Below are 16,136 nucleotides of genomic sequence, written 5' to 3'. Positions count from 1 at the left end.
AACAAGATCTTCTGAAGTGGATATGGTCTATATTTTGGTTTTAGAATTCAAAATTATTTAAGTATTATGGTAGTTCTGTCTTTAGTCACCTTAAAATCCAAGAGTAGCACTGGAATTACTAGTTTTTCACTGAAAGTGGTAGTCAACCAAAGACTCTCTGTATCCCAAAGTAAATGCGTTTCTTGAAATAGCAGGCCCAGATTTTTCCAGGGAGTATGGGTTTGAAAAAGAGGAGAAAACCATAAAGTGTATGTGCAATTCCACATGCTATTCTTTTCATGTAGCAATTTAAGTGCAAACATTAACAGTAAATTACTCAAAAGTAATAACTGCTACTATCACTACTAACACAACTGCCTTGAAATAATTTCTCTAATATCTTTTTGCTAACTGTTCTGTTTGTCAGTATTTACATTAAATACTCAGTTGGAGTGATCCTCTAAAAACTAAAATTCAGTCAGTGTATCAGCCTTCTGTTAATAGAATTTTACCAAATGATGAGTATGTCTGAAAATCTTATGTTAATTTATAGTATGGAATGAATTCATAACTTTCCCAAAAGAGATAATGTCTTACAGTTCAAAGGCTGGGGATGGGGATGCGGGGGGGGACGTTGTTTGGGGGTTTTTCCATAGCAGTAGCTAAAGATGCTCTTATCTCTTTTTCTTACTGTGAAATAATCCAGTGATCCCATAGTGGTCTGACCATGAACCAACCTCTTTGGAAAAAAGCCAACTTGGAGTAAAATGAAAAAATAAGAAGGAATTTAGACAAGAAAGAGAAAGAAATGGTTATCTTAGTGCTTGCCTTATTCTTGCTGCCAGATTTTTTTGTCCTCTGACAGAGTAATTTGTTTCATGTCACTAGTCTGTTCATTGACAAGCGTCAGATTGTCACTGACACTGTTTGGATAATCTGTGGTAAAATAAGATATAGCCAAATAATTAATTTTGGTTAGTTCCTATGTACTGTTTAGTACCAGTGAATAACTCATAATTCTTGCTAGAAGATGAACCATGTATAATTGGAAAAATGCTTTCTCACTTTATGTCTCAGACTTGAGTTAGCTTTTTCAAAACAAAAAGGCAGGGGTTACTTCTTGAAAGAATTTTAAACCTTTAAGAACATGCTCATTGTACTTCTTTGAAGCCTGGTAATTCTTGAAAAGAATGTATTCATTCCTTCTGAGAGGTTTAATCATTAATTATCTTATTTTGACTTTTTCTGACATATTTGGATCATTTCAGTCTTTGCATATACACTTATAGGTGGATGTAAATCCACATGCTTGTGCAACAGCTGTTGCAATATGCATCTGTAGATGCATCTAAATAGGTGTTAGTGGTTAAAAAAAAAACACAAAAGGGCAAACAGATGTGTTAGAACTTAAAAATACAGTTGGTGTCAACCCTGAACTGTGCTCAGTCCAGTGGACAGGGTCTTAGAGGTCTGCCTTGGCATTATGCCTCACTTTGTTTTGGCACTTTGTGTCACATTCCCATACAGTTAAATGTAAGGTCCTTTGAGTCAGCTTGCATGCTGCCAGTCAAATCTGCTACCACTGTTTCTGAAGACAAGCCACAGCCTTCCTCAGCTGTTTACTGGATGGTTCTGCTACAATTTTGACTCATACTTATACTTATACTGTCCTTATAGGGTCATTTTTCATGTAGAACACATACGCTTTTAATGGACCTCGAGCAGACATCGTAGCCTATTGTTTCTTTGAACTGGGTGTGGTGAAATATTTCCAGTTGTTCTAAAGGTACTTCTTGTGTACAGCAACCTCTACTTTAGGCCCATTGATGCATGCCCAGAAAGGGATTGGGAGGTTTGTTTATGTTGTTTTGTTGATAATACAAAGTAAACTTACGATTTCGCAACAGAACATCACGGAATGTCTTAGTGACCTTAATATGATTATGATTACAAAATTATCATTTGTAAGGAAATAATATGTTTTCATGCCATTAGAAAAGCAAGAAAAGCTTGAACACCATTTAAAATATTTCTGAACAAAAATTTGTACATTTTACATAATATAGCTAATTTACTTGATCTATATAAAATACTCTGACATTTCTGCTGCTCATAGTTGCAACTACTCTTGCAAAATCCATCTAAAAGCAGTATATTATCTTTAAGCTGTACGTTGTCTTGAACATATATATTCCGTTATAATGTGCATGCTTAAAACTATAACACTGTAAAGCAACAACAGAGTGTGACTTTTTCCCCCCCCCCAGTTTATTGATGGTCGACTATCAAAATTAAATGCAGGAAGAGGATTCTCTGATGTTTTTGAAGAAGAAATCACAGCAGGAGGCTTTTGTGGAGGTACAGAATTAATTTGAGTGTACTCATTGGCACTTCTTTGGGAACTGTTCAACATGATGATGTCCTCATGATATCCTGTAAATTTTTCAAGTCATTAATTGTAATACTGCTTCATTGTTTCCATTCATTCTTGGAAAGGTTTTAGCCTTTAAGAATCACTGCTGGTGCACATACTATTATGTATCTCATTATATCGGTATATCAAATGAAGATATGTTTGTTTAATCCAGTAAAATAATACTTGGATTTCAGTATATGATGAAATACCACTGTATTATTTACATTTTTAACTGCTTGTTTGTTATAATATGATACACTCTGTGTAAACTGTATTTATAAAACAATTTTGAAATTTGTGCTGAACTTTTTCTAGATAGTTATGTTTTCCATAAACACTTCTAACTTTTTTCATATCTAATTATTTCTGCAGTGCAGAAATCAGAGTGATTTCCTGAAATTTTAGAGAAATTTTCTTTCTCCAGCAAATGTGTTACTCTAAAAAAACAGGAAAAAATTTCAACGTTTATATATCATCTGAGAAGGGACAATGGACGTTTACCTTCTTCATAAACAAAAACATTATTCCTTGTGTTGTTTCTCTCAACTATGTTCACTGACAATTGTTATAACGCTTTTCACATTAGCTAGCGTACAAAGTTAACCCTGTTGTGGTTTAACCCCAGCCAGCAACTAAGCACCACGCAGCTGCTCACTCACTCCTCCCCACCCAGTGGGATGGGGGAGAAAATCTGGAAAAAAGAAGTAAAACTCCTGGGTTGAGATAAGAACAGTTTAATAGAACAGAAAAGAAGAAACTACTACTGATAATGGTAACACTAATAAAATGACAACAGTAGTAATAAAAGGATTGGAATGTACAAGTGATGCGCAGGGCAATTGCTCACCACCCGCCAACCAACACCCCGCCAGTCCCCGAGTGGTGATTCCCCCCCCCCCCCCCCCCCCCCCCCCCCCCAGTTCCTATACTAGATGTGACGTCCCATGGTATGGAATACACCGTTGGCCAGTTTGGGTCAGGTGCCCTGGTTGTGTCTTGTGCCAACTTCTTGTGCCCCTCCAGGCTTTCTCGCTGGCTGGGCACAAGAAGCTGAAAAATCCTTGACTTTAGTCTAAACACTACTTAGCAACAACTGAAAACATCAGTGTGTTATCAACATTCTTCGCATACTGAACCCAAAACATAGCACTGTACCAGCTACTAGGAAGACAGTTAACTCTATCCCAGCTGAAACCAGGACAACCCATATAGAAGAGTGCGTGCTGAATCCATTCCTGATTATTACAAGATTATTGAATGGATTCCTGTTAATCATTTAGTACAGCTCTATTGTTATTTGAGGTATCATAGATGCTATCAAAATATTGGATCACAATATGCATGACACAGCACAAATACTATTTTATGGTCAGTCTTGAAGCTTCCTCAGTAAATGGAGGTTGTGTGATTTGCGAAAATCCACTGAGCTGTGTGTGGCAGCTTTAGATGGTTCTGCTTTGCAAGACTACCCTTAAAGGGGCACATGTAGAGGAGAAGATTTAGCCACCACAGAGAAACCATCAAGTGGTGCAGAGCCATTCTGCACCTTCTGCAAAATACCTTTTTTGTACTTGGAGTACATAAATCCTTTTGTTCAAGATTTTCACTGACTTCTGCTGCCCTCTGTGTCTTGTGCTATGATCTAGCACGTAATTTGTGGGTTTTTTTCCTTGATTACAGTGTGGCTAGTTATACAGAGATTTATTTCTTTTCTGCTTTTTTAGGGTAACTTAACGCTGCTCTGTACAGATTTTAGGCACTGAGAATCCATTATTCAGATAGGTGATGTCAGTATTCAGAGTTCGTTTGCTGACTGCAGTTAGGGGGTCAGGAGGCTGCAATAAAACTGCAACAGAAGCTAGATAAAGCTTGTTTCTTGGCGGCGCTCTGGCAGCCTGTGAACCACGTCTCACCTGGCTCTGCTCAGGAGGGAGTGCTCAGCTTCACTAGCAGTTCTCGGTTAGATTGCACTGTGTGCATACTTTTCAAGTCAGACAAGCCGGTCTGTGGACAAATTGCTTAGGGCACATATTCAGTATTTACATAACTGCTGTCTCATTATCGTTATGAAGTGCAGGGCTAACAATATGTATGCAATTGAGGGTGACATTTTGTGACGCTAATGGGGTAGAACTATGATCTTTTTGCAGAGTTAACTCCCATCAACTTTATCAGGAAGCCCAAGGTTTCAAAAAAACAGGTGAAACCTAGCCTTCAGAAAAGTCACAGAAAGTTAGTGTAAGCTACAAGCTGTTAAAAGGACAGGTAAACATATTCTTGGCTATAGAGAATACAATTTAAAAAAATCACTGAATCAAGTGGAAAGTTGTTTCTTTAAGTAATCTCTTTTTTAATTTGCATTTTTCCACATATCCAAACATAACTAAACCAGCACAGAATATTAAGCTGGAAATTGGAGGATAAAACTTAGATTTCTGTTGTGTTTTTTTTTCCAGTAAAGTGGTCAAAACTTACTTCCCTCTGACTATATGTGACAAGAAATTTGTCAGCCATCTTAATTACAGTTTGCACTTTTAACTTAAATTTTTATTTTTTGTTACATGTGTTATTCTGTGGAAGTATTAGAATTTAGTGATATCTATCTAATACAAGAATATAGTGATGACTGATTGGCTTAGCAGTTGGATTTCTCTTAGAATATATCCACTAAAGTAATTCGTAATCACATGAATTTTACTAAAGCAATCGTTTGTGGGGGGGTTTTTTGCGCATTGGTCTAATATCAATGGTGGTAGTATAAGGAAAACTGAAAAAGTTAAAACCTTTGAACCGCTCTTTTAATAATAATTTATTTTAAGGAGTCAATATTTTCTTGCTAGAGTTTCAGGAGATTCAACTCTAGCTGAGGCTATACGGTGTTAATGTGGCCTTTTCTGTAGATGAGTATGTGTTTTCTTCATTGCCTTCCCTGAGGTCTCTCTACACAACTAGAAGACAGTTAAACAACTTCGTGAGTTTCTGTGATCTCATTTACTGTCTCTAGTAATTTCTTAAGTCATAGGCTGTGACAGAGAAAGCTCAGATGTGGAAGGAGTCATGGTTCAGGATACCACAAGCCATATGATATATGAATATTGTTGATAAGAATTTGAAGTTATGAAATGTCATGTCAGAGAAAGTATTTATGGTTCATTGCAATTTCATTAACACACTAGCAGTGGTTAAATTTCACCTTATTATGTGTTATTTGCATGCTACCTTCTCTGGTAGTTCCAGGGAGCCAGATCAAAGAAGTAAAAAATGAGTCATTTTTGCTTTAGGTTGCTCTTTGATGTTCTTACTGGAGATGGGATCATAATGATCATCAGCTTCTCTCCTTTCTAAGTGAGCATTGCTTTCATTTGTGCCATCATTCCTGAGAGTTTGGCTGTCTCAAAATTGCTTGAAAAGAATTTAGTGGAATGGGTGAAAGTGGCTGTTACGAGTTTAAACAGCTCAGTGTCTTTCACCTCATTGAGAAACTTCGGAATACCTTTTGCAATGATCTAGTTAGTTCTCAGCCATGTTCCAGAAGAATGTTTTGGCTTTCCACTAGCAATAATTCCACTCAGGCCTTAGTTAATTGATTATTGCAAAGCTTAAGAAGTTTTGAGAACTGTTAAAAGTCTAACATCAAGGATATATCAGTATGGTCCTTTCAAAGTGGATAAACTCTCTTTGAAAATTCAACATTCTTGTCAATATGAATGTCTTGTCTAGGGTTAGTTACAGTTCACACTACTGGAGTGTTCAAGTGACTGATAAAAGTACTCTAAAACTTTCTGAGGGATCAGGGACCCAATCTTTGGTGTTCCGCTGAAGCACCTTTGGGAAATAGTATTAATTTCTTCATCAAGTGCTCGGTGGAATTTAACCCTGTTCTTCATGGCCAGCTTAGTGGCACAATAGTCCTCAGTAGTCCTACAGAAGCCAGTAGCTCTCACTTGCCTTTTAGAGTTTTTCCTTTATGAAAGAAAGTAGATACAGTTAATAATTTAAAAGGATTTTTCCTGCACTGGAGTATATAGTTGTGCTGTAATCCTTAGACTTTTCTCTCATTCTTTTTCCTTGGGATGGTCCATCAGCAGTCCATGTCATTTTTGTACTTGAAAGTTCGTCCAGTGGGATTATTACACTTGATTGCAGTTCATTATATATTATTCTTTCCTTTGAGTTGGTGTTTTTCTTTGTAGACTTTTTAGCAGAATGTTCCCTTATCGTACTTTTAATTTCTCTTTCTACCTCAGTTAGAATTAAAAACTGTGGTGAAAAGATACGTTTTTACAAAGAAACTAGAAAACATGAAATAAGAGATACCTAGGGTTTTTTTTTCTTAATGAACACGTATTCTTATCTTTGTGTTTCTTGTCTGTCTGGGAAGAATGAAATTAGTGAATAATCCTCTAAGGGAATTTTTTTATGCATATTTGTGAGGAGGTTTGAAACACTCAAAATGTTGAATCTATGTTTGATTGTGTTACATTTTACATTTCTATTTCAGGAAATTCACGATCTTATCAGCAGTGGGTGCATACAGTGAAGGTATAAACTTGGTTAAGTAATTATAACTGGCCATCCTGTTCCTTAAATCTTTGTCCTTTTCCTTACATATATGTAATAGTAAAAGTTCGTTCATTTGCAAGGAAAATATAAGTTCATTCTATAATAAAAAACATGTGTATGGTATATGCAATAATTTTGTGGGGTTTTTCTAGAAGATTTAAAAAAACCCAACCCTCCCATATACAAAACAAATGCCAAAATGCACAAGGTATTTCTGTCTGTATAGTCAAGGATTTCACTGCTTTCTGTATGATGTTACATTCCATAACTGTGAATTAGGTGTGACAGTACAATTTGATATGAAGTTTATACCTTCTAGTAAATAGCAATTTTGTTAATATGGATTTGTGTAGTTTAGCTAGCAGAAGACCCTTTGTGTAACCTTGTTACTCTGCAGGATTAGTAAAATATATTCTTTTAGATTAAGAGAATTTTTGTGTGATTAAATGATAGAGTTCTTTCTGTCAGGTCAAAGTATTTCTAAGTTGCATAATAAATATGATAGGAACACATGAAAAATAGCCATAACTTCTGAATTGATTTTGAAATGGTAACAATGAATGAAGACTGAAAATACATCATTCTCTTAGAATGCATTGATAAATGTGTCAGCTATGATAATGATGTACTGTAACCCTTGTGTAGCTGCAGACAGCAGGTTGGGGAGGAAACACAGCTGTGGTTGTTCTTACCAATTTAAAAGGAAGATTGTTATTTCTTTACAGCACACTTTATTTTTCCTTGCTGTTGTCTTAAGGTTTGACTTGTGTTAAAATGCTACTAAAATATATTTTTTGTCTGTTTCAGAAAGGTGGTGCACTGATCAACACAGCAGTGACCAAAGCCACTCCAGCTGTGAAAACAGCATATAAATTTGTAAGATCATCTATTTCACATAAATAATACATAAAAATACCACAACTTCCTAGAATCTCCCATTCTTCCTCAATACTAAAAACCTAAGCAATTTATAAATGTATTTCAGAAAAAAACCTTCAGCCTGTAGAAAGTTTTTTGCTTCATTTGTTTTCTCATATAGCACTAGGATTTAGAGTTGATTCAGTCTTCCACATACCTTGTACATAACAATAGACATTTTCAAAGCATCTGTACTGTTTTTGTTTCAGTCATAATACATACTAGAAGCTTATTTGAATATCATTTAGATATTTGATACACAGCTGTAAACTCTTCCTAACCTGATGACAACAATATTAAAATACCGACTCTGAAAATAGAAATTCTCATTTACACGAAGGTCCCTTATTTTACCTTTTTTTAAAATACCTGGTGATATAAAGAAGGGCAATAGCCTTTATCACGAGTTTTATACATGTGTTATCGGGCATCGCAAAGCTAACATGAGTGTAAAACATTTTGTAAATGTTACATTTATATGTCATATAAATATAGTGTTATAGTATATAGTTAGTATATAATGTTAACATGATGTAGGGATCTCTATTCAGAAGAGATACAGTTTGTGCTGGACAAATGGAGTCCTGGCTTACATAGATGCAATTTCACTTTGGCACTAATGCTGCACTATTGAAAAGATGTGTTAAAGCATCAGTAGTGTGTGCAGCAAGTATTTTCTATCATCTGCTCTTTTAAAGATGATACTAGAATACTCACATTTAACCGGATGTAATGCTTATACTTTTGAGCTTAAAAGATCGTGTTTTCAAAGACTGCCTAACCAATAAAGCATGAAATTATATGGTATTACGCAGTATGGAAAAACAGCAATAGTGTAAAATGAAGTGGGAAGTATTTTAAGGTTGTATTTTAAATATATGGGAAAAGACTTTTGGCTTCATTTTTGCTTTTCCAAATGTTTCACTAGTTGGATGCATAATAAGTAGTCCTGAATAAATCAGTACAGCAGTCAAAGCTAGTGTATTTTAAGTAAAGTTTTCAAACAGAATTTTTAATTTTACATCAGCTGAAAAACACAGCAGTCGTGGAGAGAAACAGGTAAATAAATTAAATATACTTCATATTCATGGACTTATTTATAATTTTTAAAATGGTTCATTAACAGGTTATCTGCAAATTATTATTCTTCAGTTTGTACTAGCTTAGAGTGTGGTTACATGATCTTCTCCCAGCCTTCAATTTTGATAATTATGTCCTTGATAATAAAGGTCTTCAAGGTGAACTTCTGTGTATGCTGGGAAACACTGGTAAATTTTGTGATGATCTGTGTGTGTAAGATATTGATATTTATACTCCATTTAATTTCTTATGCTTTTGCCCTTTATGGAGCCTACTACTAGAGAAATGAAATCTGCATTTCTTAATTGCTAGATAACTGATTGATAGCCTTGAGTAATGTGCTTGGTACCATCCCTCAGAGTTAGAACAGAGCACTCCAAAATTCATCCAAATGCTGTGAACATGATCTGGAAAGTTTAAAGTGGCTCTCAGGTTAGCATCTGCTACATGGCACCCCATTGTGCTGTTATTGAGCTTATAGATGTATGATTTAAGGATCGAAAAGCCTCTCTGACCTCTTGATTCAAGAAAATTATTTTCTTTTTCTGAATTTCCATGTGTAGAAACCCATAGAAAAATAGGTGGTTTCCACATGTTTATGCCCTTAAATATATTTTTAAAAGTCCCATTTTCAAGACAACCTTGAAAACTTTTTGTAGTTTTTTCCAATATTAATTGCAGAAAGATACCTTTTCTTCTATAGGGGCTAGGGCTTTTGGTGTCATCCCTCCATCTTTTGGTTTTTTTCTACACTCCCCCTTCTCCTCCCCTACCGCCCCGCCCCATTTTTTTAACATAAGTACATGGTATTCTGTATTGATGATTCATTTTGCTATTGAAGAACAGTCTTGGCTGTTTTCTATGCAACAGTGATCCTTGGCTGCCTGTTTTAATACATACGGAATTCTCCCCTAAATAGCAGCACTATGTTGTTCAGCAACACGGGGCAAAATCTCCATCTGCATATGAAATCACTTCATTTCTCTTAAGATTGATGTTGCCCTGCAAGTTGCCAGACTGGAACACTGTAGCAGTCATCTTGAAAATCTTAACATTTTTCCAACATGCCTTGTTGCTAAAATATCCTTTCAAATTTAAAGGACCATTTGAAATAAAAGGAGTGATGGTTACAATCATTTTTAGCCTGTCCTTAGTAATATTGGAGAAATTTTGAGTATATATGTTTTCATAGCATTGGCATGCATGTACTGAAAAAAGTCCCTAAATATATGGACAAAGCATGAATATATAAAATATGCTGACAATGCATGTATGAAATTTGTATTAAAAGTTACTGCCCTTCTTTATATTATCAGGTATTTTAAAAAAGGTAAAATAAGTATGGCATCATAAAGCATGCTCCATGACTACAGCCAGTGTCTTGCAGAGCTACTTAAGTCCTTTTATTTTTCTAGGCAAAAAATCAGGCAAGGCAAGGAATAAAAGAAGTGAAGAGTAAGTTAAAACACAAGGTATGTAGTACACGTTTTACTTTCTTACATTGCTTCCTGTATCAGTTTGAAGCTTATACTTTACAAATCACATGAGATTTGTGTTTTTAATGACTTTTGAAATATGCTTAGCCCTTTGTTCAACAATACATTTTTCATAACGAGCCCTCTGGCAACTATCTGTCATTCTATGCATCCACTGAATAATCTCTTTATTGTTTGCATATTTTATCATAGAACAACAGAGGTCTTCAAAGATACATTAACAGGATGTATGTTTTCATAAAGTTGATTGCTTTGATATCACAATCGAAGCCTTTGCTTCAAGCTGAGAATTTGAGATGGGAGAGACTTGCAATAGAATGTATTTCAGAAGGTGTAGGTGTCCGTTTTGGTTTCATAAGATATGTGAACAATGGCAATATTTAAAAACAAAGGAGTAGTTTCATTTTGCAAAGCACCATTGCAGAAATGTCAGAAAAGGTGTTTTAAGCATTCTGCAGCTGCTTTTCCCATTGAAAATTTTGTTTCGACATAAGATTTTTCTGTAGGGAGAAGGAACTGGTTTTTAGATATATTTTATGCTATTTTAAGAAAACTCTCAAAGATATTTCCTAGACCTTTGAACAATTCATCTTTTAAGTGACAATGTTGACAATTCATCTTCTTGAAAAGCTAAATTTGATTTTCTTACTACAGATGGTATTTTCATGACAGTAATAGATTGTGGCAAGATAATTTTGAATGCATTCTGCATGCATAATATGGAGGGTACATTTGCAGATAATGATTATAAATAAAGGAATTAAAATCTGTTTTGCTGCGTAGGAGAGTGAGGAAGGGCATGGAACTTGCAGTGCTGGTGCAGTACAGACTGCTCCCGTCTACACATTGCATTATGAGAAAAGAGCAAACTCAGAAAAACGAAGACTGGCACAGGTAAGAGACCTGAAACTTCTGTTTTTATTCACGTACATATGAGGAAATTTTTTTGCTGCTTACAGTAATGCATCATGAATCTGTTTAAGATTATTTTACTGTCTGTGTTTGGATAGTGTGATTAAAAGGCTACGTTTATACAAATACTGCTATACTGCTTGAATGGAGGAAAAATGCTGTTCATATTTCATCCCTGTTGAGAGGGGAAAAACCAGCAGATTTATAAACATAGGTCTGAGATTTAATTCTTAAGTACTGTTTTTGATAAAGGCATCTCAGAGCAATGCGTTCTGCTGTATTCACAGGTCTGTTTTAAACTATCTTTTTTAGTTTCTTATAGTGGGGGACATTAATTTGGTATTTCTAATAAATTGATTTGGCAGTCATATAGCCTTTAACCTTGCTCAGATAGCTATGATTTATTGTTTTATAAGTCAGCTAGTTAATATGGTGCCAATCTCTTGTCCTTTTGTTCTCTAATCCTTTCTAGTCTTGACTTGAAGTAACAGGTGTAGGTGTCTCAACTTTGGCAAGTGTTCTAATGGCTTTGGATTAAATTTGACAGATTTATTTCGATGATATCAATAAAATAATTTTTGTAACGCCTTTTTTCTGGGAATAAATACCTGCATATATACATATTTTAATGTGTGGGTATATATTTTTACATTATATTGTTATTGCATGTTTTTAATACATGCAATGAATGTTTATATATGGATTTTTAATGCACGTATCTTCCTCATAGGACAATTAAGTATAGAAATTCAGTCCAGCTGATGTAACAATTGGTTTTTTTACTTTAGATATTGCAATGATAAAAATCCAAATTGTCTGTTTAATCAATTTGATTTTGAATTAGTTTTTATCCATAATAAATATAAAGTTTGTGAAAGTTAACATAGAACTGATGTAGATTATTGCTAAATTATTATGAAATTGTACATTAGTATTAAGTCATTATTTTTAGTAGGGTTATAAATAATACAAAGACTTTCTGCTTTAATTATTTAGGCAGGTTTTACTTTGTACATGTTTTTGTGATCTCTTAAAGCCAGTGATAAAGTTTTAAACAATGTGCCCTCAGTATATTTTTATATACAGGCGGCTGTGGTGCTTGTATTCTTTTAGGAACTTGTGTACAATACATTTTTTTCGCTGAGTATCAGAAGAGAAGGCATAAAATTCTAAATGTATAAGTATAGAGCTCTAATGTTAATAACATGAATGGTTCTTAAAATATTTGTTTCTAATAGATAACTGTCATTTTAATCTATAGCAACTTCGCCCCACCAAAATAATTTGATAATGTGAGGTACTAAAAAGCTTTTAATGCATTATAAGCCAACGTTCACAGATTAGTGTAGGGAATCTACAGTTGTATATATCTCTAAGTATGTAACACAAATGTACCCTTGTAGTCAGTGAATTTTTGTAGGCTGCTTTTATTAAAGAAATTCGCAGCAATTTACTGATATGGTAGTGCTGTCTCCTGTTAGGTACAGGAGTCTAGGGATACAAAGGAATATAACTTACCTTGGTACAATTAAACATTTCTTTTGAAGGCCTGTGTTCGGACAGAACAATTTAACTTCTGTATGTTTTTGTGTTTGTACAGCTGTATACTCCTAAATCCTTTAATATCATTGTTGCTGTTTCTACCAGACGTCTTTTAGTTTTGAAAACAAAATAGGAGGAGTACATATCCATCCATAGTTTTGTTTCCATATATACATATACACATGCGTGTTTATGTATGTGTATACACACATACATATACATGTGTGTATATAGAGTTTGTTTACTAGCAAAGCTTGTAACTAATAGCCCCGCAGTTTTGCCCTGTTGCAAACCAAAGGTCCTGTGTCTTTTCCCCAGCTCTAGTCCCAAGTGTCTTGTGCTCCCAGTAGGCAGGAAGGAGCAAATGGTGATCGCTCCCCAAGAACTCTGCTCTCCCACCGTTTCCTTCGCCTCTCACTCCAGCTATTCCCAATTTTACCTCCTCCCCAAAAGGAAACAAACCAAAACAGTTCTAAAAAACAATAGCCTACTGTTGCTACTCTGGTTTTTATTTTTGTTCTTGGAAAGTATTTGAATAAGATAACATAAATGCAAGTTCTTTATGAATAAGTGGTGATTTTAAACTTTACATCCAAAAAAAATTAATATTTGTATTCACAAGTTCATATATACGAGAGAGACTATGTTTGATCTAGTACTGAATCTGCCGTTTAAAAGTGAATTTCACAGATTCCTATTGTTGTCAGGTTTAATCCTTTTTTCTGTTAACTCTTTATCCTGCAAATGAACCTCTCCACCCAGTGGTGCCCATGAGTGTCTATAGCAGTATAAGGAGAGTGCTAACATGCAGTTCATGCACTTTTGATGTATATTTAAGGTAAGGACCAGATATTAAGTTGCAATGTCAGCATATTTGAATATTCCCCCCTAAAACCTAAACAAACAACAAACAAAAGAGAGAGATTGCTTTTAATGGTCATCTTGCTTCCAAACAAGAGGAACCTCTGCACTTTATTACTATCTCTTCCATACTGAAAAATTTAAAGGCTTGTAAATATAACCATTTTGGTGTTATATTTTATGTCATGTTAGCTGCATGCATGGAGTTTTTCATTCTCCACTTCCTGGAAACAGTTAAACATAAATACTGACTAATAGTTACCTAAGATGCTGTAAAACATGTTTACTTTGAAACATTATGTATGATACAAAAGTTTCCTTCACTGTAAAAGACCTTTTTAATAATTGGTTCATAACAGGATTTTGGGGTCTGGGAGGATGTTTGCTTTACAATAGGAAGTGAATCTGCTTTTACCCCAACAAATAGTAGTTTGTATGTGGGTCTGCTAATTAGTATGGTTATTTCCTGTTTTGTTGATGAGGCTTTAATAAATGTCAAGGGTACAGCCATGAAGATCTCCCAATTAGGCTTTGCGTTTGTAAAACCCAACCCCTTTGCTTTTGTGTGAAGATGACAGTTCCAACTGCAGCCTCAGCCTAACAGGGCTCAAGGGAAAGGATACTTCTCTGGTTTTATTGAAAACAAGACCAGTTTGGCCCAGGGAGGATACCAGCACTGGTCACAGTGCAGAGCTGTTTTTAACAATGAATATTTACTAAGCTCTATCACTGCTGTCATAGTGGTTTTATTGTGGGGTTTTTTTCCAGATAAGCAATAGACTTTAAAAAAATTTAACAGTAAATAAAAACAAATTATAGCATGTAAAATAGCTGTCAAAACCTAATCAGAGGATAAATAATTAAATGTGTTATTGCAAACTGTAGTGATCAGCTTGCCCTTATATAATTTGCATTTTGAATGTCTTTCCTAAAAAAAGAAATAACGGGAGTGCACTCATATGTGCTTGTGTGCATGCGCGTGCGCGCACACACAATTAATCTTTGCCTAAGATGAATTGTTCTATCTCTGTAATATTCATTTGAGCTTACTCTTGCTTAGGTTAGCTGTTCTAGGCTTTTTATACGTGTACGAGCTTAACTATATTGCAAGTCAACATTAACAGATGGATTGCCCTAAGCAAGGGAAAACCACAACAACAAAAATCTAGTGAAAGTGGAGGATTGAAGCTTTTTATTGTTAAGCCTTATTAAAACGTTGGCATGTGCACTGCTGTTAACTGTTTCATGCCTAGATCTAATAATATGTCCCTGGTATGTTTTATCTCCTACATTGATTAGGTATGTAGAAGACAGAAGAAATTACAAGCTAATTTTTTTTTAAATAAAAATTAATGCAAGCATGAGATTGCTTCAACTCTGTTTGTGGTATCTTGCCAACAATATTGCTGAATTCGTTTAACTATTGATGAGGAGGGTATGGCAGTGCATGTATTAAGCTACCATGCATTCAGTTTTTGCATAATCTATTTTAATTCTGTTCAATTATATGCTCCCAGATAATGCAGATTTCTGGGTAGGTGGGCTTAAATGCAGTGACAGCTCTATATAATTGTAAATAAATTAATATCTAATTAAAAAGACAGCATTTTTATTATGAGCCTGGATAGAATGCCAAGAAGATCTGTTTGATTTCATGAATATGATCTTTGTAACTTTACTGTTATATCAGGTGATAGGGTAGTTTATTAAAAATGGAGCATTTCAGGATGTCAGTAGTCCTAATGTATTTAGTGGCTAATAAAACTTACTTAAAGATTTGCAGAATACCAAATAAGAGCTACCAGTTCACTTTATAATTAGCAGTAAGTTAGCAATGCCCCCTTGTCTCTAAGGAAATACATGTGGTACCTGTACCTTTAGGCACACACTCCCTTGTAGCCGGAATGCAGACAGGCATTTGGATTCTAAGTGTGGATTTATAGGGGATCCCTGTGTGTTAGCACTACTTTAAATGCTCATATACCGAAGAAACCAAGTGAACGACTTCCCATGACTTTGCAGGATCTAACTACAGTGTCTAAGGAGGTTTTAAAAACACTTTTGAAAACAATTTTGCGAAAGGTAATAAAAGCCATTAGACTAAACTTTTTTCTCGATATTCTCAAACAGAAGAGAGTTACCGTTTTTTATTCTTTTTTTAAAAGCATATAGCAAATGTAGCTCTTACACTTTTATTGAAGTATATCCTAGTAACTGGACAATATGTAATTCAGCTTGCAGTAGGCATACTTGGCTTCTGTTCAACAAAGATAGCAAGTGTCAGGCAGGAAGATGTGTTCAGAATAACCTTACCTTCAGGAGTGCCCCATTTATCAATACCCCTACAATGGCCAGTAAAATAAATGACA

The 16,136-nt window shown here is 34.9% G+C and overlaps 1 protein-coding gene across 7 annotated transcripts in view; it reads left to right on the top strand.

Moving 5' to 3' along the window:
- DENND1B (DENN domain containing 1B) overlaps window positions 1-16,136 on the top strand; it is a 171,383-nt gene that overhangs the window by 136,119 nt on the left and 19,128 nt on the right. For all 7 annotated transcript variants that reach the window (XM_049807720.1, XM_049807717.1, XM_049807716.1 and 4 more), the window contains 5 exons: window positions 2,247-2,337; window positions 6,897-6,937; window positions 7,766-7,834; window positions 10,372-10,428; window positions 11,236-11,346. In XM_049807720.1, coding sequence (XP_049663677.1) covers window positions 2,247-2,337; window positions 6,897-6,937; window positions 7,766-7,834; window positions 10,372-10,428; window positions 11,236-11,346 — 369 coding nt within the window. The remainder of the gene's footprint in view (window positions 1-2,246; window positions 2,338-6,896; window positions 6,938-7,765; window positions 7,835-10,371; window positions 10,429-11,235; window positions 11,347-16,136) is intronic.

This window comes from Accipiter gentilis, chromosome 8 (genome assembly GCF_929443795.1).
Source record: "Accipiter gentilis chromosome 8, bAccGen1.1, whole genome shotgun sequence".
Lineage (NCBI taxonomy): Eukaryota > Metazoa > Chordata > Aves > Accipitriformes > Accipitridae > Astur > Astur gentilis.
This window is presented reverse-complemented; position numbering and strand designations above follow the sequence as displayed.